At 40.1% G+C, this 24,460-nt stretch overlaps 1 protein-coding gene and 1 long non-coding RNA gene across 17 annotated transcripts in view; one reads left to right on the top strand and one right to left on the bottom strand.

Moving 5' to 3' along the window:
• LOC134757911 (uncharacterized) overlaps positions 1-1,210 on the bottom strand; it is a 280,826-nt gene extending 279,616 nt beyond the window's left edge. Inside the window, exon 1 of the long non-coding RNA XR_010132513.1 lies at positions 1,093-1,210. This is a non-coding gene — a long non-coding RNA (uncharacterized lncRNA). The remainder of the gene's footprint in view (positions 1-1,092) is intronic.
• ARHGEF9 (Cdc42 guanine nucleotide exchange factor 9) overlaps positions 1-19,195 on the top strand; it is a 149,461-nt gene extending 130,266 nt beyond the window's left edge. For 12 of the 16 annotated variants that reach the window (XM_019019513.4, XM_031005850.3, XM_055376962.2 and 9 more), the window contains 2 exons: positions 10,090-10,158; positions 15,935-19,195. In XM_019019513.4, the coding sequence (XP_018875058.1) occupies positions 10,090-10,158; positions 15,935-16,116 (251 nt within the window). In that variant the 3' untranslated portion in view covers positions 16,117-19,195. Of the gene's footprint in view, positions 1-10,089; positions 10,159-11,228; positions 15,912-15,934 lie in introns of those variants that run through there. The other 4 variants (XM_063702960.1, XM_063702958.1, XM_063702959.1 and 1 more) reach the window with 4 other exon arrangements.
• The last annotated feature ends 5,265 nt before the right edge of the window (positions 19,196-24,460 follow it).

The following is a 24,460-nucleotide window of genomic DNA, read 5'->3' as shown; positions in this document are numbered from 1 at the left end:
GGAAATTTGGGGAAAAAGCAACAGAAAAGTACAAGAAAAAAAAAAACACATGAACATACTCAGTAATAACTTTCATAAACATTTTGATATATATTTCCAGCCTTTTTTATGTGTCTAATTAGAAAAATCAAGGTGACTGAATCTTTTTTCTTTCTCTCCCCATACCTGCCTCTCTATGGTGGATAGATATAATTTTGTATCCTCATTTTCACTCATCATTATATCATTAGCATTTCTATCAGATCATTTCATATTTTTAATCATTATTTTATGAGGGTCATATAGTTTTATCATAGCTTTTTTAACCTTTTACTTTTTAATTATAAAATTAATGCATGACCATTATAACCATTTAAACAAATATGGAAATATATAAAGAAAATTTAGCATTCTTTCCCCTTCTCTGTCACTTCCATACTGAATGAAATAACCAGTGTTAACAGTGCAGTATGCATCTTTCCATACTTATCTCATGTCCATATAAACATATACAAACATAATACTTTTATATTTACAAAAATTATATTATATATATTACCTTGTAGATTGCTTTTTTAAACTTAATTTATCATAAGTAACTCCCCAGATAAATAATATAGAATCTAACTATAACCCCTTGTATCAGTTAGGGTTCAACCAAAGAGGCATAACCTGTAGGAGATATATCATACCACTGCTGAAAATTGCATTACAAGGAATTGGCTTATGTGATTGTGAATGTTGACTAAGTGGCTCAGAATTCCATAGAGCAGGCAGTCAGAAATGGAGGATCACAGGCAGGCTCAAACCCATGGACATAGGCCAAAGCTGTCATCTACAGGCAGTCAGGAAGAGAAGTTCATGAGAAGGATGAAATGGCACAGACATGGGCTAAAGCTGTGGTGCACAGGTAGAATTTCTGCCCTTTCTGTGTGAGACCTAGGCTCTACTTTTAAGGTCTTGCAACAGATTCAGTCAGGTCCATCCGGATTATCTAGGATATTGTCCCTTATATAAAGTCAACTGATTAGGGCCTGTATTAGCCCATTTTCACAGTGCTATAAATACCTGAGACTGGGTAATTTATGAAGAAAAGAGGTTTAATTGACTCACAGTTCTGCAGGCTTAACAGGAAGCATCACTGGGAGGCCTCAGGAAACTTAGAATCATAGTAGAAGGCAAAGGGGAAGCAAACATCTTCTTCACATAGTGGCAGGAGAGAGAGTGAGAGAGCGAGAGGGAAGTGCCACATACTTTTAAACCATCAGATCTCGTGAGAACTCACCCACTATCATGAGAAGAGCATGTGAGAAATTCCCCCCCATGATCCAATCACCTCCCACTAGGCCCCTCCCCCAACACATGGGGATTACCATTCCACATGAGATTTGGGCGGGGACACAGAGCCAAACCATATCAGGGGCTTTGATTATATCTGTAAAATACCTTCATGGCAACACCTATATTAGTGAGGACTACAGTCTAGTCGAATGGGCACATCAATAAATTCATCACACTTTTCTTATAAACAGCTGTATAACATTCCATAATATTATGTAATAACCACAGTCATCTCTTGGTATGCACGGGATATTGGTTCCAGGACTCCCGTGCATATCAAAATCCATGGATGCTCAAATCCCTTATATAAAATGATATAGTATTTACATATAACCTATGTACATCCTCCATATACTTTCAATCATTTCTAGATTATTTATAATACCTAACACAATGTAAATGCTATGTAAATAATTGTTATACTGTATTGTTTAGGGAATAAAAACAAGGCAAAAATCCATACATATGTGTTCAGTAAAGAAGCAACCAGCCGCTTTTTTCTGCATATTTTTGATCCACAGTTGATTGACTCCAGATGTGGAACCCATGGTTACAGAGGGCTGACTGTTCGTTTTTTGCTAGACATTCATTTTATATTTAGCTTTATTTCCCACTACAGATATTGCTGCAATAAATGTCCATGTACATATCTGATTGTTACTTATTGATGCTTTTATTCCTGTAGGATCTGTACCCTAAAGTGGAATGACTGAATGTTAGAATGCGAACAGTTTTAATACATACTTGCATATTAAATTCTGAAAGATTTGTAGAATCTATACTCCTAGCATAATTTTATGAGTACCCACTTCCGCATACCCTCACCAGCACTGGATAGTATCTATTTGTTTCAGTTTGCCATTTCTCAACTAGTAAATTGAAAAAAAGTGTTGGAACCTTTTTTTTTTTTTCATATGCTTAATGGCTATTTTCATTTCTTTTGTGAATTGCCTCATACCCTTTACTCATTCTTTTAACATAAATTTGGAAGGACTCTATATTGTTGATGTGACACTTTGTCAGTGACGAATTTCACGTTTTCACCAGTCTGTTTTTTGTCTTTTGAGTTTGTTTATGTTGCCTACTTCTATAAATATTTAAATTTTTACTTTGAAAAATGTATCTATTATTCCTTTTTTGGCCCCTAGTTTCATCTTGCTTAAGATCTCTTGCCATCCAAACTATAAAATTTCCTGATTAAAAATATATTTTTGGTTTATTTTTAGAACAGTAATCCATCTGGAATTTACATTTTTATATGATGTGAGAAAGGGGACCTCATTTTTTTCTTCAAGGTGGATAGTCAGTTGCATCTGCATCATTTATTAAATAAATCATTTATTTTCTGCACAGTTTAAATGCCATTTTTCATATATAGTAACTCTGCATATATACTTAGATGTGTTTTTAAACTTTCTATTCTGTTCCACTCTTCTGTTTGTCATTTCTTGTATCAAGACTATGCTGTTTCAATTACAGTAGATTTTGAGAAAGATTTAATGCCTGGTACAATCAATTCTTATTCACTCTTATCATTGCTTCTTAGCAGTTCTTAGATGTTTATTCTTTGATATGAATATCAAATCTATTTATTCTAGGTTTAAAAACACTGCCGTAAAAACTGGCATAAAAAGCCCATTTGGATTCTGATTGGCATTATATTAAATTTTTTAATATGTAACGGCTTGGCATTGTTATTAAGTTTTCACATTTAAGACAAGGCTCTGCTCTCCTTTCACCAAAATCTTGTTCTGTGTGCTTCAGGAAAATGGTAGAGTTTTCTTTAGATTCTGTACATTTCTGCCTCTTTATACATTACTTTTGATAATTTCTATTTTTCTGGGAAATTGTTCATTTCCCCTGGATTTTTAATTTAATGCTATATATCTACACATAATATTTTCTAATTATCATATCTTCCGTAATTGTAGTTATCTCTCTTCTTTTGGGTTCATAATATTTCATATATTTTTATTTTCTCACTTTAATCTTTTAATCAGGCTTATCAGGGAGTATTGATCTTTTTTATGTATATATAATCATTATACATATTTTTAAGGTACATGTGATATTTTGATACCTGTATACAATGTGTAATGATCAAATCAGGGTAATTGCGATATCCATCACCTCAAATGCTCATCTTTTCTTTGTGTTGGGAACATTCCAAATATTTTTTTTAGCTATTTTGAGATATACAATAAATTATTATTAACTCTAATTTCCCTACTGTCCTATCACAAACTAAATCTTATTCCTTCTAACTGTGTTTTTGTACCTATTAACCAGCCCCTCTCCATTGACCTGAGCCTTTCTTTCTGAGCCACTGATAATCACCATTCTACTCTCTATCTTTATGAAATCCACCTTTCAGCTCCCATGTATGAGGGAAAATAATCTTATTTCACTTAACATAATATCCTCCAGTTCCATCCATGTTTCTGCAGATGACAGGATTTCATTTTTTTATGGCTGAATAATATAACATCGTGTATATATTCCACATTTCCTTTATACATTAATCCACTGATGGGCATTTAGGTTGATTTCATATTTTGGTTATTGTGAATAATGCTGTGATAAACATGAGAGCATAGATATTTATTCGGTATACTGATATCCTTTCTTTTGGATACATACCCAGCAGTGGCATTGCTGGATTATATAGTAGTTCTATTTTTAATTTTTTTAGGAACTTTTCTACTGTTTTTCTATAATGGCTGTACTAATTTTCATTTGGTCGTTTCAAAGAACGTGTTTTTGGTTTGTTTATCCCTTCTGCAGTTTATTTCTGTTTCTTCTTAATTTTCACTTTTATTTCCTTCTTTTTCCTACTTTCAGGATTTAAGGAATATTTTAGATTCTTTCCACTCTTTCATTGACTGAATACTTACATTGTTTATTTTGATTTTTACAAAATTAGAAAATCATTTTAGACATGGGAGGGTGTATGTGTCGAGGAATTTGTCCATTTCTTCTAGATTTTCTAGTTTATTTGAGTAGAGGTGTTTATAGTATTCTCTGATGGTAGTTTGTATTTCTGTGGGATCAGTGGTGATATCCCCTTTATCATTTTTTATTGCATCTATTTGATTCTTCTCTCTTTTCTTCTTTGTTAGTCTTGCTAGTGGTCTATCAATTTTGTTGATCTTTGCAAAAAACCAGCTCCTGGATTCATTGATTTTTTGAAGGGTTTTTTGTGTCTCTATTTCCTTCAGTTCTGCTCTGATCTTAGTTATTTCTTGCCTTCTGCTACCTTTTGAATGTGTTTGCTCTTGCTTCTCTAGTTCTTTTAATTGTGATGTTAGGGTGTCAATTTAAGATCTTTCCTGCTTTCTCTTGTGGGCATTTAGTGCTATAAATTTCCCTCTACACACTGCTTTGAATGTGTCCCAGAGATTCTGGTATGTTGTGTCTTTGTTCTCATTGGTTTCAAAGAACATCTTTATTTCTGCCTTCATTTTGTTATGTACCCAGTAGTCATTCAGGAGCAGGTTGTTCAGTTTCCATGTAGTTGAGCAGTTTTGAGTGAGTTTCTTAATCCCGAGTTCTAGTTTGATTGCACTGTGGTCTGAGAGACAGTTTGTTATAATTTCTGTTCTTTTACATTTGCTGAGGAGTGCTTTACTATGTGGTCAATTTTGGAATAGGTGTGGTGCTGAGAAGAATGTATATTCTGTTGATTTGGGGTGGAGAGTTCTCTATATGTCTATTAGGTCTGCTTGGTGCAGAGCTGAGTTCAATTCCTGGATATCCTTGTTAACTTTCTGTCTCGTTTATCTGTCTAATGTTGACAGTGGGGTGTTAAAGTCTCCCATTATTATTGTGTGGGAGTCTAAGTCTCTTTGTAGATCTCTAAGGACTTGTTTTATGAATCTGGGTACTCCTGTATTGGGTGCATATATATTTAGGATAGTTAGCTCTTCTTGTTGAATTGATCCCCTTACCATTATGTAATGGCCTTCTTTGTCTCTTTTCATCTTTGTTGGTTTAAAGTCTGTTTTAACTGAGACTAGGATTGCAACCCCTGCCTTTTTTTGTTTTCCATTTGCTTGGTAGATCTTCCTCCATCCCTTTATTTTGAGCCTATGTGTGTCTCTGCACGTGAGATGGGTCTCCTGAATACAGCACACTGATGGGTCTTGAATCTTTATCCAATTTTCCGGTGTGTGTCTTTTATTGGAGCATTTAGCCCATTTACATTTAAGGTTAATATTGTTATATGTGAATTTGATCCTGTCATTATGATGTCAGCTGGTTATTTTGCTCGTTAGTTGATGCAGTTTCTTCCTAGCCTCGATGGTCTTTACAATTTGGCGTGTTTTTGCAGTGGCTGGTACCGGTTGTTCCTTTCTGTGTTTAGTGCTTCCTTCAGGAGCTCTTTTAGGGCAGGCCTGGTGGTGACAAAATCTCTCAGCATTTGCTTGTCTGTAAAGGATTTTATTTCTCCTTCACTTCTGAAGCTTAGTTTGGCTGGATATGAAATTCTGGTTGAAAATACTTTTCTTTAAGAATGTTGAATATTGGCCCCCACTCTCTTCTGGCTTGTAGAGTTTCTGCCGAGAGATCCGCTGTTAGTCTGATGGGCTTCCTTTTGTGGGTGACCCGACCTTTCTCTCTGGTTGCCCTTAACATTTTTTCCTTCACTTCAACTTTGGTGAATCTGACAATTATGTGTCTTGGAGTTGCTCTTTTTGAGGAATATCTTTGTGGTGTTCTCTGTATTTCCTGAATTTGAATGTTGACCTGCCTTGCTAGATTGGGGAAGTTCTCCTGGATACTATCCTGCAGAGTGTTTTCCAACTTGGTTCCATTCTCCCCGTCACTTTCAGGTACACCAATCAGACATAGATTTGGTCTTTTCACATAGTCCCATATTTCTTGGAGGCTTTGTTCGTTTACAGGCTCTGAAATTGAGGCAATAATTAATAGCCTACTAATCAAAAAAAGTCCAGGACTGGACGGATTCACAGCCGAATTCTACCAGAGGTACAAGGAGGAGCTGGTACCATTCCTTCTGAAAGTATTCCAATCAATAGAAAAAGAGGGAATCCTCCCTAACTCATTTTATGAGGCAAGCATCATCCTGATACCAAAGCCTGGCAGAGACACCACAAAAAAAGAGAATTTTAGACCAATATCCTTGGTGAACATTGATGCAAAAATCCTCAATAAAATACTGGCAAACCGAATCCAGCAGCACATCAAAAAGCTTATCCACCATGATCAAGTGGGCTTCATCCCTGGGATGCAAGGCTGGTTCAACATATGCAAATCAATAAATGTAATCCAGCATATAAAGAGAACCAATGACAAAAACCATATGATTATCTCAATAGATGCAGAAAAGGCCTTTGACAAAATTCAACAACCCTTCATTCTAAAAACTCTCAGTAAATTAGGTACTGATGGGACGTATCTCAAAATAATAAGAGCTATCTATGACAAACCCACAGACGATATCATACCGAATGGGCAAAAACTGGAAGCATTCACTTTGAAAACTGGCACAAGACAGGAATGCCCTCTGTCACCAGTCCTATTCAACATAGTGTTGGAAGTTCTGGCCAGGGCAATCAGGCAGGAGAAGGAAATAAAGGGCATTCAATTAGGAAAAGAGGAAGTCAAATTGTCCCTGTTTGCAGATGACATGATTGTATATCTAGAAAACCCCATCGTCTCAGGCCAAAATCTCCTTAAACTGATAAGCAACTTCAGCAAAGTCTCAGGATACAAAATCAATGTGCAAAAATCACTAGCATTCTTATACACCAATAATAGACAAACAGAGAGCCAAATCATGAGTGAACTCCCATTCACAATTGCTTCAAAGAGAATAAAATACCTAGGAATCCAACTTACAAGGGATGTGAAGGAACTCTTCAAGGAGAACTACAAACCACTGCTCAATGAAATAAAAGAGGATACAAACAAGTGGAAGAACATTCCACTCTCATGGGTAGGAAGAATCAATATCGTGAAAATGGCCATACTGCCCAAGGTAATTTATAGATTCAATGCCATCCCCATCAAGCTACCAATGACTTTCTTCACAGAATTGGAAAAAACTACTTTAAAGTTCATATGGAACCAAAAAAGAGCCCCCATTGCCAAGTCAATCCTAAGCCAAAAGAACAAAGCTGGAAGCATCATTGCTACCTGACTTCAAACTATACTAGAAGGCTACAGTAACCAAAACAGCATGATAGTGGTACCAAAACAGAGATATAAACCAATGGAACAAAACAGAGCCCTCAGAAATAATGATGCATATCTACAACCATCTGATCTTTGACAAACCTGACAAAAACAAGAAATGGGGAAATGATTCCCTATTTAATAAATGATGCTGGGAAAACTGGCTAGTCATATGTAGAAAGCTGAAACTGGATCCCTTCCTTACACCTTATACAAAAATTAATTCAAGATGGATTAAAGACTTAAATGTTAGACCTGAAACCATAAAAACCCCAGAAGAAAACCTAGGCAGTACCATTCGGGACATACGCATGGGCAAGGACTTCATGTCTAAAACACTAAAAGCAATGGCAACAAAAGCCAAAATTGACAAATGAGATCTAATTAAACTAAAGAGCTTCTGCACAGCAAAAGAAACTACCATCAGAGTGAACAGGCAACCTACGGAATGGGAGAAAATTTTTGCAATCTACTCATCTGACAAAGGGCTAATATCCAGAATCTACAATGAACTCGAACAAATTTACAAGAAAAAAACAACCCCATCAACAAGTGGGCAAAGGATATGAACAGACACTTCTCAAAAGAAGACATTTATGCAGCCAACAGACACATGAAAAAGTGCTCATCATCACTGGCCATCAGAGAAATGCAGATCAAAACCACAATGAGGTACCATCTCACTCCAGTTAGAATGGCGATCATTAAAAAGTCAGGTAACAACAGGTGCTGGAGAGGTTGTGGAGAAATAGGAACACTTTTACAGTGTTGGTGGGACTGTAAACTAGTTCAACCATTGTGGAAGTCAGTGTGGTGATTCCTCAGGGATCTAGAACTAGAAATCCCATTTGACCCAGCCATCCCATTACTGGGTATATACCCAAAGGATTATAAGTCATGCTACTATAAAGACATATGCACACGTATGTTTATTGCAGCACTATTCACAGTAGCAAAGACTTGGAACCAACCCAAATGTCCAACAATGATAGACTGGATTAAGAAAATGTGGCACATATGCACCATGGAATACTGTACAGCCATAAGAAACGATGAGTTCATGTCCTTTGTAGGAACATGGATGAAGCTGGGAACCATCATTCTCAGCAAACTATCTCAAGGACAAAAAACCAAACACTGCACGTTCTCGCTCATAGGTAGGAATTGAACAATGAGAACACATGGACATAGGAAGGGGAACATCACACACTGGGGCCTGTTGTGGGGTGGGGGGAATGGAGAGGGAAAGCATTAGGAGATATACCTAATGTTAAATGACGAGTTAATGGGTACAGCACACCAGCATGGCACACGTATACATATGTAACAAACCTGCACATTGTGCACATGTGCCCTAAAACTTAAAGTATATTAAAAAAAAAAAGTGAAAAAAAAATCATTTTAGGGTATATTTTCCTTTGAATAAAGTCTCAACTGTATCTCAGAGGTTTTAATATAAAATTTCCTTTTTATTTATTTTTAGGTATTTTATAACTTCAGTTATGGTTTCCTTTTGATCCAGGGTTTATTCAGAAGACTATTACACTGGGTGCAGTGGCTCATGCCTGTAATCCTGGCATTTTGGGAGGCTGAGGTGGGAGGATCGCTTGAGCCCAGGAGTTCAACACCAGCCTGGTAAACACAGGGAGACCCCGTGTCTACAAAAAATAACAATTAAAAAACAATTAGCCAGGTGTGGTGGCATGAGCCTGTGGCCCCAGATACTCAGGAGGCTAAGGTTGGAGGATTGCTTAAGCTTGAGAAATCAAGGCTGCAGTGAGCCATGATCATGATCATGATCATGCCACTACACTCCAGCCTGAGTGACAAAGCAAAACCTTGCCTCCAAAAAAAAAAAAAAACAAACAAAAAAATAGAAGGCTATTCCTTCCAATATTTCAGATTAGGATTCTAGTAATATTATGATGTCTGTTTTTTGTTAAGTGAGCTGTCCTTTCTGTTGTGAAGCTTGTCAGATTTTTTTTTTATCCTGAAGTTTGGGAATTATACTAGTCAATATGTAGATGTGCATCTATGTATGCTCATCCTGCCTGGGACTTAGCAAGACCTTTTATTCTTTCCACAGTAAGTATATCCTTTTTTTCCCCTTAGCCGAGTGTTTTGTTACTTATTTGTTACTATTTTCCATTTGATTTTTTCCTCCTTCTTAAACTTTTATAATCTATATATACATTTTCTGTTTGAATTATATCTTTTGCCTCATTATGTCCTTTTCTTTATAATTTTGCTTTTGGTTACAAAATATTTTTTCCCTATGTCATGCTTTATTTAATGATTCTCCATTAACAGACTCTTAGCCCATGTTCATAATTCTTTTTTTGGCTCTCTATTCTGTGATGTGCATTTTGTAGCTAAGTTTTTGTTCAAGTTTGTGACAGATTTCCTTAGTGAAATTCCTAGAAATTACTGGGTTAAAGGGAATGACTTTTTTTTTTGTATTTCAAGATTTTTGATATGTCTTAGCAAATCTTTCTTACAGAAAAGTTTACTCATTTATGCACTCAGGAAGGGTGTTTCTCATTTTAAAAATCATATATTTTTCTTTTTTAGGCTTTGAAATTTCTGAAAACCAGAAGAGGCAGGCTGCAATGACTGTGAGAAAAGTCCCTAAGCAAAAAGGTAAAGCTGCCCCACTCAGTCTCTGTGAAAGACTATGGAATCATAAGCTATATGCTTACATATTCTTAGGCCCATTTCTGTGCTGAGGTTTACTTGGTGGAGGAGTATCCAGGTCCCTAGGTGTCCTTGATGACAGGTAGCAAATGGTTTTAAATGCTTAAGGCTAAGGAGTGAATAGTATAGGGTATTGGTATCCAAAGAGAGCTCATTGAGTATAGCAAAAAATATAACCTCTGTTCCTCTTTTTTTTTTTACTTAAAAATAAGGGAAACTTTATTAACAATTTAGAGATCAATGGACAACAGTATATATATACTTTATTTAATAAGTATAGTTTGGGCATGATGGCTCACGCCTGTAATCCCAGCACTTTGGGAGGCCGAGGCAGGCGGATCACAAGGTCAGGAGATTGAGACCAGCCTGGCCAACTTGGTGAAACCCCGCCTCTACTAAAAATACAAAAATCAGCTGAGCGCCTGTAGTCCCAGATACTGGGGAGATTGAGGCAGGAGAATCGCTTGAACCTGGGAGGCGGAGGTTGCAGTGAGCTGAGATTGTGCCACTGCACTCCAGTCTGGCAACAGAGCGAGACGACATCTCAAAAAAAAAAAAAAAAAAGTATAAAGATATTGCTCAGCTTTCTGTCACCGGTCTGGAGGCATGTGCCAAATCAGGAGCCCCAAATCACAATAAAGAATCTCAAACTAAGCCAAGACAAAAGATTCAGATATTCTCTTTCTCTTAACCACAAGCCAAAGTACTTAAGAAAAAATACCTTGCAAATCAATTTAAATCTGAAGTTAAGCTTTAGTTTCTCTTTTCTCATGAACCAGAACAAAACTATCATGCTCAGCCAAACAAAGGGAAGGAACTACCTTCTGCTTATTGGAATACCTATTCAGTGTCAGTCACTTTACATAAGTTATTTCGTTTCATCTTTATGGTAATCCTGAGAAGCTGGGCACTATTAACTCTATTTCTCAGATGAGGTAGCTGAGGGTCTTTGAGTGAAGTAACTGAACTTAATTTGACTTGACTCAGAGTCCACTGCTTTCTCCTCTCCATCTCAGGGTCCTGATGAAGCCCCATGCTTGGAAAGAAGAGTTTGGTTTTCTGTCTTGCCTCAATTACTGACAGCTGCTTCTATTACTGATAGCCATGTTCACTGTCCCCAAGTGTGGGCAATCTTAATGAGACCTTACTTTCCCCAGGCCTTTCCTTCTGCTTTCTCAGTGGGCTTTGTGGTTCTGAATGAGTCACCATCCAAAATGATCAGATTCAAGTCTCCTGAAATTTCCAGCAGCCATGTAAAGCACTATTTTTTTCCATTGAAGCTTCTTTTCATTGAGGCTGAATGCCTGTGAACATCTGATTTCCAGTTAAGCAGTGCACCTAGCTCCGCTGACTAGACATGCCTCCCCTTCAACTGCTTATTACTTCTTGCTCTTGGGAGGCCCTTATTGTCTCTTTTCCTCATCATGCGAATGTGATTCCCCTTATATAGGGAATGAGGCCAGCCTTAATTAGCCACCAAAAAGTTGGGAGTTAATTTAAGGTGGGGAATTAACTCCTAACCTTTTGATTGCTATAATAACGTGTGAGAGATGGTGTTAGAAAGCAATCTGGAGTTAATGTCAGTAAGGATATGACCTGTATTAACAGAACTCGGTAAGATTTTGCTCCAGTTCCTCAGATAGAAATGTGAGCAGAAAAGAGCCCAGCCAACTGAAGTTTTCAGGCTGCAAAAGGGATACTGTCCTAACAGCTTGTCTCCTGGACGCTCTCAACTCCTGAACTTTCTCACTCTGATTTCCTCTACTTCCCCCACTGTATTCTTCAGCGTTCTCTAGAGGGACAGAACTAATAGGAGACATATATATATATATATATATATGAGTTTATTAAGGAGTATTAACTCACACAATCGCAAGGTCCCACAATAGGCCATCTGCAAGCTGAGGAGCAAGGAAGTCAGTCCGAGTCTCAAAGCTGAAGAATTTGGAGTCTGATGTTTGAGGGCAGGAAGCATCCAGCACGGAAGAAAGGTGTAGGCTTGGAGGCTAAGCCATTCTAGTGTTTCTAGGTTCTTCTGCCTGCTTTTTATTCTGGCCATGCTGGCAGCTGTTTAAATGGTGCCCATCCAGATTGAGCGTGGGTCTGCCTCTCCCAGTCCACTGACTCAAATGTTAATCTCTGGCAACACCCTCACAGACACACCCAGCAACAATACTTTGCATCCTTCAATCCAGTCAAGTTGACACTATTAACCATCACATCCACCATACTGACCTTTATGGTACTCCTTTATCCAAGCCTGGGTTCCTCAAGCATATCTGAGACTGAATTGTCTTTTCACTGAGAACACTTCAAACAAAGGAATATCTATAAAGCAACCAGGAGTTGGTTAACCAGAAGATAGCCCTGCTAACTCATGCCAAGCATTTTGGTCAAGGTCCTTCCCCACCCTATGTATCTCCAGGCCATTCCTTTTAGGGCCTTTCTTGTCTCCCAGTGTCTAAATACTGGTTCACTTGAACAGTTTTCTTTCCTTAACAGCAATTCTAAAGTCTTCAAAGAAATTCATTTAGTTTCTGTCTTTCTTTCTTTTTTTTTTTTTTTCCTGAGATGGAGTTTCGCTCTCATCGTGCAGGCTGGAGTGCAATGGTGTGATCTTAGCTCACTGCAACCTCTGCCTCCTGGTTTCAAGCGATTCTCCTGCCTCACCCTCCCGAGTAGCTGGGATTACAGGCACCTGCCACCACACCCGACTAATGTTTGTATTTTTAGTAGAGACGGGGTTTCACCATGTTGGCCAGGCTGATCTTGAACTCCTGACCTCAGGTGATCCCCCCGCCTCGTCCTCCCAAAGTTCTGGGATTACAGATGTGAGCCACTGCACCCAGCTTCATTTAGTTTCAAACCTCCCAGGATTACTACAAATCTCCTCCCTTATTTCTATTTTTGGTCTTCAAGACTCTCCTAGTCCAGGGCTGTAGTAACTGATATATTTTGAGACTCAAGAGTGCCATACATGTGGAAGTGGTTCTCAATTGTAGGAATTCAGTAGTTACAATATGTACATGGGAAGAGCAAGAAGGGATTATTTAAGATAACCATGAAAGCTGGCTTCCTTGAGCTTTTCAATGACCCATCGCAGGAAGTGAGGGGCATTGTTAAGAGGTCTCCAATGCAGATGTCATTAGATAGGTAACTACTCTAATGTCCCTTTCCAACCCCATCTGTAACACTGGGACATTATCAACTCAGTCTACTGCTCTGGGAGAGGGGGAACCTGGCTGAAATAACAGTAGAGAATACCAGATCTAGCTCCAAGAAAGGCCTTTTCACATGACCTTTGTCTTTCACGCTGCTTTCATTTTAAGTATTGATATATAACTTCTTAAAAGTTTTATGCTAATTCCTGGTACATAAACCTAATTAACTAGATCAATATAGAGCTCCCCATGGCTATGAGCACAGACTCCATCTCCAGAGGCCTTGGGGCCAGCACAAAATCAAATGAGTGCCCTAGAATAGCTAAAATGATCTCGAAAAAGAAGAATAAAATGTGAGTAATCAATCTACCCAGTTTCAACACTCATTATATAGTTACAGTAACCAAGACAACGTAATTTTGGCAGAAGGGTGGACATTAGATCAATGCCACAGAACCCAGAAATAAATGTACACAAATATGCCCAATTGATTTTTAAATTTATTTTGTATTGATATGTAATAATTGTACATCTTTACTGAGTACATGTGATATTTTGATATGCATACAATGTGTAATGATCAAATTAGGGTAATTAGGATATCTATCACCTTAAACGTGTATCATTTTTTTGTGTTGGGAACATTTCAAATCTTCTGTTTTATGTATTTTGAAATATGCAATAAATTATTGTTAACTACTGTTACCCTGCTGTGCTACTGAACACTAGAACTTATTCCATCTATCAAACTGTATTTTTGAATCCATTAACCAACCTCTCTTCATTTCCCTAACACCATCCTTCCAAGCCTCTAGTAACCATCATTGTACTCTCTACCTCCATGGAATCCACTTTTTTAGCTCCTACATTTGAGTGAGATCATTTGATATTTGTCTTTCTGTGCCTGGCTTATTTCACTTAACATTATGAGCTCCAGTTCCATCCATGTTGCTGAAAATGATAGGATTTCATTCTTTTTGTGGCTGAATAATATTCCACTGTGTATGTATACTACATTCTCTTCATCCATTCATCTATTGACAGATACTTTGGTTGATTCCATATCTTGATTATTGTGAATAGTGCTGTGATAAACATAAGAGTGCAAATATCTCTTCAACGTACTGATTTCCTTTATTTTAGATATATACCCAGAAGAGATTGTGGTTATAAAAGTGTAACAACAGGGATCCTTGTGATGATGGAAATGTTCTATATCTTGACTGTATCCTGTTATAATGTCAATATCCTGGCTGTGATATTGTACTATTGTACTATTGTTTTGCAAAATGTTACCATTGGGAAAACTGGGTAAAGAGTACACAGGATCTCTATTATTTCTTAAAACTGCATGTGAATCTGTAATGATTTCAAATAAATGCTTTTAAAAAAAATCAAATTAGTAGTCACAAAATTCCCTCTCTAATATCTGCGTATTGTCTGTTGGCATTCAATACCCTCATACTTCTGACACTTAACCACCTTGCAAAACTAGCTCTTAGAAAAGAATCTGATCTTTCTCACTGAAGTAAGTGCCAGTGGCTGATGATGGCTTAAATGATACTACTTCCAGGCAAAGGGACTTAGTCATCAAGCAAAGGCAAACAAAGTAATTGTAATGTTGGAATTTCAGACCCTGAGTAGCAGATGAGGAAGGTATTTGGGAGCAGCAGGGAAGCCTTCCTGGCATGTCTGAATTATATGCTGTATGTCTTGTCCTATTCTGCTCTGAATGTAGATCAGGATTAAACTTTCACTTTAGGCCTCCAGGTTCCTGGAATCCTCCATTAATGTGGATTTTGCTTTGATGGTTGCAAACCTACCTACAAATGTTGAGAAGGTTTTTAATATTAGTGTCATTTAAGCTATTCCGTTTGAAAAGACACACACATATTCCGTCTTCCTTGCTCCCCATGAATTATACCTTCTGGTAGCAAGTTTACTTTCTCCTTCACCTACTAATGTCAATTCTCTATTAAGTGCAGGTTCATCACTCTCAACCCAGGACAGAACACTAAATCACTTGCACCTTATGCTTTTAGAAAATTTCTCCTAGAAACCTGTCCTGAAGTCAATAGTTCTTAACCACGCTCTTTTAAAACTTCCAGGGGGCACTGGAGAAGGCGAAATAGAGTTTGTTGGGTTCTTTGCAGGACCAACCCCTGCATAAGGGATTCTGGTGTCTTGGAAAGAGCTCTGAACTGAGTAGTCAAAGAATGTAGGTTCTAACCCTTGCTTTGTCGCTAACTTACCATGTGACCTTGGGTATGACATTTCTTTTCAGATATCAGTGTTCTCACCTGTAAAACAGATTATAGCAATACCCCAAATTTCTTTGATACCTGACTAGATGTGGAAGTGTGTAGGGTTGCAATAGTAGCCATGGTATTCCAAAATGTGTTTGAAAGAGGCATTCTCCCCTTGGATGATTTGTAAAACCAGTTCACACTCTCTAAACCAGTCTGCCTTGAGTTGTCTGCCCAGAGTGGTCACTGGGTAATTTGAGAAGCCCTTTGTTACATAACTTATACACTTTCCCTTTGATCTCTCATCTACTCTAGGTGTCAACTCTGCCCGCTCAGTTCCTCCTTCCTACCCACCACCGCAGGACCCGTTAAACCACGGCCAGTACCTGGTCCCCGATGGCATCGCTCAGTCGCAGGTCTTTGAGTTCACCGAACCCAAGCGCAGCCAGTCACCATTCTGGCAAAACTTCAGCAGGTTAACCCCCTTCAAAAAATGATACCTACAGGGAGGCAGATAATTTTAAAATAAAGTAAATAAAATTATATTTATAGATGGACCTTTTTTCGGAGAAGCACTGTTGAAATTTATACACACACACACACACACACAGACCCTTGAGTACACATATACACACACACACACACACACACAGACACACACACACACACACACACACACAAAGAGAGAGAGAGAGAGATAAGGAACAAAAGTGTTTTCTGTTGTTTTGGGGAAGTGAAATATGTGGTTGGTAGGAAGAGGTACCAATGACTTCCAAACATGTGATTCCGTCTTAAAAGTTTTCCATTTTTACCCTGTCCCCCTTCCCTTTGCTTTCAGAAGTTGACATTTCTATTCATTCCTTTTCTTGTTAAGATAATCTCTTTACTCCCCTGTGAGTGATTCACTGCCTTGTCATTATTACGATAGATGTGTTTGTATTGTTTTTTTTTTTCTGATGATACTGATGTTGATGAATTTTTAATTTTATTTGATGTGGTAGAGTTGGGAGGTTTCAGGGTTTTTTCCCCTCTTTTACTTTCCGTTGAGGAAGGGAATGAGCTCCTTTCTCCTCTCCTTCAGCCAATCATTATCAAATGTTCCTTCAGCCCTGCAGTTGCCCCAAATAACCTTTTTTCAGCATCCTCTGTCCTCAGTCATGCCAGTCTGGACATGCTCTGTTGTGCCCTGTGACAAAACTGCTCAGTATTCCTATTGCTTTTACTGTGTTTTAGGTACTGTGAAGGGATCAAAAAACCAAACAGAAGCAAGGGAGTATCAGACTATGATGATGCTGGAGTGGACTTCTGTTCAGGGAACATTTTGCATTTGGGCTGTTTCTTCTATCACTGGGGTTTCCCATGTTGCAGCACTTCTGGGTCATTGCAATTTTGCATCTAGGAGTTAGTTTGATCGAGTTATTCTCTTTTTTCAAGTCACTTTTGTTATAGGTCTCCCCCTAGGCCTGTCTCTCCCTTAGCCCAAAAGATCTGAACTGGAAGCAGAGGTTGAGATTCTGCCTCCCAGGAGAGGGATTTACCTGCCCCCTAGTACCAGATAGGTTTAGGGCAGTGATCTCTACAGCAATCAGTTCAGTGTCCTGGTTGTCCCTGCTCCCATTTACAGATGTTTGGGCAGCATTGATAGAAGTATGGAGGGGTTCAAGACAGAGCCCACCTGACCAAGATCATCAGCTACCTTCAAATTATTGACCTGGACAGGGTCCAAGGCTGATAGTAACCTTTTACAAGAAAGAACAGGGATGGGAATGGAAAGAGATAGCCTTGATCCACAGTATTGTACCTGCATTTTCTACCACCCTAAAATTGTGTGAGACTTCTCCCATTGTTAACAGATTGCATGGACAATCTTCCCTGGCTTCTTTCTTTCCCTCTCTCTTTCTTCTTTCTCCTGCCATCCTAGCACAGGAGGATTTTTGGTATTGATATAGTTAAAGCTGTTCTGGCACTCAAAGAAGGCCATGTTTCCAACATCCTCTCATCCCAGGACATTTGGGGCAAGTGAGTTAGGGGCCCAGGGGCAATTTTCCCTCTGAATAAGGGGTCTGAGGCAGGGATGCTACCCTCAGGCTCGCTTTTGGCCAGCTTTTTGCTTGGGAAAATCTAACTTCTTTCACAAGGAGGCAGGTTTCCTATGGATGTTGGAGTACCTGTTTTTCCTCCACACATAGCCCTTTTCATGGATAGACCTTGAACAACAAAAAGGGTATAAGGGAATAAGGATGAACTCTGCTGTGAAGAGCAAGCCACTGTAGTGAGGAATGTGGAGACTGGGAGTCTGTCCTAAACCCCATGGGAGAAGACTTCATCATGAAAGGACTTCAGCTTACCAAGCAGCAGCCATAGCTGTGTGGAGGCTTCAGCATAGCTAGCATGTTTACTGCTCTATGCCTCCTGATCCAGACCAGGCATTGCCCAGCCTGGGAATCTTTTCTTTGTGGGAATCAAATTACAAGCTATTTAAGTTTCTATTCCATCACAACCAAGTCAGACTTGTATTATAAGTCAAGGATGAGCCTGATCTGGGGAGAGGGCCGGGGCTCGGGACTGGCCACCACTGTTCAGCACATGACCTAACTACGTAAGCCTCTTTGGCAAGGGACCTGGTGCCCAGCACCCAGGCTAAAATATCCTGTCTGGCAGAGTGTTTTGGTAGCTATGCAGGCCTCCCTTCAGTGTACCTCTTTTTCCAACTTCTCACTCCTCCTTACTAGGCTTGGCCTTGACATGCTTCTTCGAGGGTTGGCAGCACACCGGGAGGGGATGCTTGGACAAGTTTCTGGGCCTACATTTCTTGACTAGGCCCTCTCATTTCCTCCCTCCTTGGGGCTTCTGCCCAGGGCTCCAGGATCAGGGATATTACTTCTCAACCCGCACTTCTCCTCTACTGAACCCACTGGCATCACCAGATGCCACTAATTTGTGAACAACAAGAAATCATTTCCCCATTGGTTGGAGTATTCCCTCAGCCTATAGCATCAAAGCAGATCAGTGGCCAATAGCCCCAAGGGGAGCCCAATTAAATACCTGGGTTCAGTATCCTAACCTGTTGTGTCCTGACAGCAATGGTAACCCCAGTAATTCTGTAATGCTGTAATTTCCGCATGGCCCTGAGCTCCCTTTTCCTCAACTCAGTGAGGCCAGGATTTGCTCTCCAAAAGGCTTTGCTAGTGTGTTCTATGGGACCTGCTGTGGGGAGTCCTAAGACAGACATCTAATTATTCTCTCTTTTTTCCTCCCCTCTCTATGTGTATATTTCTAATGGATCTATAAGAACAGCAACAAGAGAGTTCTAACAATTCTAGTGTGAAGCCAAATAGTGATCTTTTAGTGCTTTGGGGATGGGGTGGGCTGGGGTGGATGGATGGGCAACAGTGACTTTGATTACCCTTGCTGCTCTGCATTTGCCAGTTTATTATTTTGTTTCTTTTATCTGACTGACTCTGTCAAACAAGTGTCAAAGTTGTGTGTTAAAAAATGTTTAACAAAAAAAATGTTGTAATGACACAAAGCCTTATGAAAATATTTATGGAGTTCAATAAAAGAAGTAAAAAGACACTTCCTGGCATAGCTCTCGTTCGTGTGTGTGTGTGTGTGTGTGTGTGTGTGTGTGTGTGTGTGTGTGTGTGTTTTGCCAATTGTGAAATAAAGGGAATTTGCCTGGTGTGGGGCAGCTTACCCCAACCCAGCCTTGACCTGCCAACCCTGCTGTTCTATTCCCAGGCATCCTATGGGCCACCTATGGCCTTGCATGTGTTTTCTGGAAGAGTGGACCACAAGGACTATGTTTGATCCTGTAGCCAGGGGCAGTCAAATGTCTTTATGGATGGGGCTGTCCTTCATGTCACCCAGCCCTTTGACAAGACTTAAAGGTCCATTTCTGACCTTGCTCTTTTTCCTTATAACAGCAAGTCCAGTACTGGCCCTGGGCCCTCATGGAAGCTTAAAGGCTGCCTTTTGAACCCATCCAGAGACCATATCACTTAGGAATTTGCAACTCTCAGTTCCTTCCTAAAGCCTTTGCTCCTGTCTCTTCAGAGGTAGTTATCTTCCTTATCTATTCCTCAGAGTGGGTGGAGTGACCTTACTATTTCTTCCATCATGGGGTCACCTGGATGTAGATGTTCCTTGCTGTCAGTAGGCCTCTATGTGGTATCTGATGCTCCCTGTGGGAAACCCAATAGAGGTTGCTTTCTGGCATTGCCTTACCTGCCTTTCATCAGAGCAACTAAACACTCCAATAAAATGCTTATGTACTAAAAGGATCCAGATAATTATTCCAATCTGTAGAGTTGGAAGGGGGAGCAGATGTTGGGCCTCTGGATTAGAATGTGAGCCCTGTCTGTCTTGGCCTTCAGGATCCTCCCACCACCACCGCCAGGATTTGATTTGAAGAAAGTGATAATTAAACCCTCCTCTCGTTTACTAACTTTTCCCCTTTCTCCATTTCTTGGCTCTCCTTATTTAACCCATTCCTCTGCTATCACCATCATTTCCCTTTTCCCTAGAGTCTGCCATCTCTCCCCACCAAAATCAGCAGGACTTAGCTCTCAGCAGTCGCTTCTGCATCTTGCCAATTCCTAGCTTCCCCAATTTCTGGAAATAAATCTCACTTACCTCCTGCAGAGAGCAAGAGGGCAGCATCGGGTCTCAGTCTTCCCTGACTACTTTCCAAGGGCACTAGAAGTGGGGAGACAAATGGTGGGGGTCTTACACTCTAAGATAAACTTGGTTCTCTCTTATGGTACCTAAAATGAAACACCCCTTATCACCATAAGAATCATTTCTGAACACCCCCTGTGATGGTTAATACTGACTGTCAACTTGATTAGATTGAATGATACAAAGTATTGATCCTAGTGTGTCTGTGTCAGTGTTGCCAAAAGAAATTAACATTTGAGTCAGTGGACTGGAAAAGACAGACCTACCCTTAATCTGGGTGGGCACAATCTAATAAGCCGCCAGCATGGCTAGAATATAAGCAGGCAGAAAAATGTGAAAAGAGAGGCTGGCCTAGCCTCCCAGGCTACATCTTTCTCTCATACTGTATGCTTCCTGCCCTCGAACATCAAACTCCAAGTTCTTCAGTTTTGGGACTCGGACTGGCTCTCCTTACTCCTCAGCTTGCAGACAGCCTATTGTGGGACCTTGTGATCAGGTAAGTTAATCTTTAATAAACTCCCCTTTACATATGTGTGTGTGTGTGTGTGTGTGTGTGTGTGTATATATATGTGTGTGTGTATATATATATACACACACACACATCCTACTAGTTCTGTCCCTCTAGAGAACCATGACTAATACAAATTTTGGTAATGGGAGTGGTTCTAGAGGAACACAATATTAAGGATAGAGTTCTTTCCTTGGTTTTGGGGTTTCTGGAGTTGACTGCTTAATATGATTAGGCCCAAAAATGCTAAGGACTGTACTTCTAATAGTATGGAGAACACTGATAGTCCTTGATGTGAACTGTTTAGAGAGTAATGTAAAATAAATGCATTTGATACTCCTGATTCACCGCTCATGAGAGGCAAGGAGTGGACAAAGTGATGAAAGAAAATGATGAACTCAATGGATTCTGTCTCCCTGCTTCAGAAGCAAATACTGAGCCTCCAATCTGCTAAGATTGCCCTGAGTGAGAGTCTTATCTACTCTAGAGAAAGAGTTGAAATAGGGGAAAAACAGACACAAGCTCTTATCATGCATGTGGCTGACCTGCAATGAAAGGTGCATGCACAGCCTCGCCAGGTGTCTGCTGTTAAAGTGAGGACATTGATTGGAAAAGAATGGGACCCTGGAACTTGGAATGGAGACATTTGTGAGGGTGCTGATGAACCTGAGGACACTGAGTTTGTAAACTCTGATGAACCTTTTTGCCAGAAGGAACAGCTTCCCCATCCCCAGTAATGGCAACATCCCCTCCTTGACCCATGCTGCCATCAGCCTTTCCACCTTTGTCTGAGGAAATAAACCCTGCATTGTCTAAGGCCACAGTGATGGCCTCCCCTGAGGCAGTTGACAGGACAGATAATGTTGATTTTCCTCAGGAGCAACCCACTACATCCCTGTTTGCTTCTAGACCTATAACTAGAGTAAAGTCCTGGCGGGCCTCTAGAGGTGAGGTTGAGAGTGTGACCCATGAGGAAGTGGGCTACACTCCAAAAGAACTGCTTGAGTTCTCTAATTTATATAAGCAAATCTGGAGAACAGGTATGGAAATGGATATTAAGAGTATGGGATAATGGTGGAAGGAACATAGAGTTGGATCAGGCTGAATTTACTGATTTGACCCATTAAATAGGGACTCTGCTTTTAGTGTTGCAGCTCGGGGAGTTACAACAAAAGATTCTAATAGTTTATTTGCTTGGTTAGCTGAAATATGGATTAAAAGGTGGCCCACGGTGAGCGAGCTGGAAGTGCCTGATCTCCCTTGGTTTAATATAGAGGAAGGGATCCAAAGGCTTAGGGAGACTGGGATGGTGGACTGGATTAGTCACTTTAGACCTACTCATCCCAGCTGGGAGGGTCCAGAAGATGTACCCTTGACCAATGCCTTGCAAAATAGATTTGTGAGGGCAGCACTTGCATCTTTGAAGAGCCCTATAATTGCTCTTCTCTGTATGTCAGATTTAACAGTCAGAACCATGGTCACTGAACTACAAAATTTAAATACAATGGGAATAATTGGATCTCGAGGTGGCAGATGCCAAGTGTTAGCACTCAATCATCAATGAATGGCAAGGTGGGCATAGCTACCATAATGGACAGCAGAGACAGAAGCAGCAATCAGAATAGTCTGACTCATGTAGAGCTCTGGCATTGGCTAATTAATCACGGCATTCCTAGAAGTGAAATTGGTAGGAAGCCTACTGCATTCTTCCTTAATTTGTGTAAGGATAAAGCTTCTAGGTAGAATGGACAAAAGACAAATTTGAATTATAAAAACAGAATCATGACGACCTCAATCATTTTCCATACTTGACCCAGTTTACAGACCCAAAACCCTTTGAATGAAGGTAAGGCCAGGTGCCCTTGAGGAAGGACCCCACTACATTACTGACAACTTATGCAGTGAATCTTCCTCTCATCCTTCCCCAAGGAGACCTCTGACCTTTTACCAGGGTAACTATACATTGGGGAAAGGGAAATTATCAGACTTTCAGGGACTACTGGACACTGGTTCTGAGCTGACATTGATTCCAGGGGATCTGAAACGTCATTGTGGTTCTCCAGTTAAAGTAGGGGCTTATGGAGGTCAGATAATTAATGGAGTTTTAGTTCAGGTCTGACTTACAGTGAGTCTAGTGGGTCCCTAGACTTATCCTTTGTTCATTTCCCCAGTGCCTGAATGCAAAATTGGCATAGACATACTTAGCGGCTGGCAGAAACCCCACATTGGCTCCCTGACTGGTACAGTTAGGGCTATGATGGTGAGAAAGGCCAAACGGAAGCCATTTGAGCTGCCTCTACCTAGGAAAATTCTAAATAAAAAAAAATACATCCCTAGAGGAATTGTGAAGATTAGTGCCACCATCAAGGACTTGAAATACACAGGGGTGCTAACTTCCACTACATCCCCGTTCAACTCTGCCATTTGCTCTGTGCAGAAGACAGATGGGTCTTGGAGAGTGAAATGAAACACCCCTTATCACCATAAGAGTCATTTCTGAACACCCCCTGTAATGGTTAATACTGAGTGTCAACTTGATTAGATTGAATGATACAAAGTATTGATCCTGGGTGTGTCTGTATGGGTGTTCCCAAAAGAAATTAACAGTGGATTATTGTAAGCTTAACCAATGGCAGTGGATTATTGTAAGCTTAACCAAGTGGTTACTCCAATTGCAGCTGCTGGACTAGATGTGGTTTCATTGCTTGAGCAAATTAACACATCTCCTGGTACCTGATATCAGCCGTTGACTTGGCGAATGCCTTTTTCTCCATTGCTGTGCATAAGGTGCTACCAGAAGCTATTTGCCTTCATCTGGCAAGGCCAGCAATATACCTTTACTGTCTTATCTCAGGGGTATATCAACTCTCTCCGGCTTTGTGTCATAATCTTACTCAGAGAGACCTTGATCGCTTTTGGCTTCTGCAAGATAACACACTAGTCCATTACATTGATGACATTATGCTGATTCGATCCAGTGAGCAAGAAGCAGCAAACACACTGGACTTATTGGTGAGACATTTGTGTGCCAGAGGATGGGAAATAAATCCAACTAAAACTCAGGGACCTTCTACCTCAGTAAAATTTCTAGGGTTCCAGTGGTGTGGGGCCTGTCAAGATATTCCTTCAAAGGTGAAGGATAAGTTGCTGCATTTGGCGCCTCCTGCATCTAAGAAAGAGACACAACACCTAGTGGGCCTATTTGAATTTTGGAGACAACACAGTCCTCATTTGCGTATGTTACTCCAGCTCATTTATCGAGTGACCCAAAAGGCTGCCAGATTTGAGTGGGGTCCAGAATAGAAGAAGGCTCTGCATCATGTCCAGGCTGCTGTGCTAGCTGCTCTGCCACTTGGGCCATATGACCCAGCAGATCCAATGGTGCTTGAGGTGTCAGTGGCAGATAGGGATGCTGTTTGGAGCCTCTGGCAGGCCCCCATAGGTGAATCACAGTGGAGGCCTCTAGGATTTTGGAGCAAGGCCCTGCCATCTTCACCAGATAACTACTCTCCTTTTTAAAGACAGCTCTTGGCTTGTTACTGGGCTGTGGTTGAAACTGAACGTTTGACTATGGGTCATCAAGTCACCATGCGACCTGAACTGCCTATCATGAACTGGGTGCTTTCGACCTATCTAGCCATTAGGTGGGTCCT

This window comes from Gorilla gorilla, chromosome X (assembly GCF_029281585.2).
Source record: "Gorilla gorilla gorilla isolate KB3781 chromosome X, NHGRI_mGorGor1-v2.1_pri, whole genome shotgun sequence".
NCBI classification, from domain to species: Eukaryota; Metazoa; Chordata; class Mammalia; order Primates; family Hominidae; genus Gorilla; species Gorilla gorilla.
This window is presented reverse-complemented; position numbering and strand designations above follow the sequence as displayed.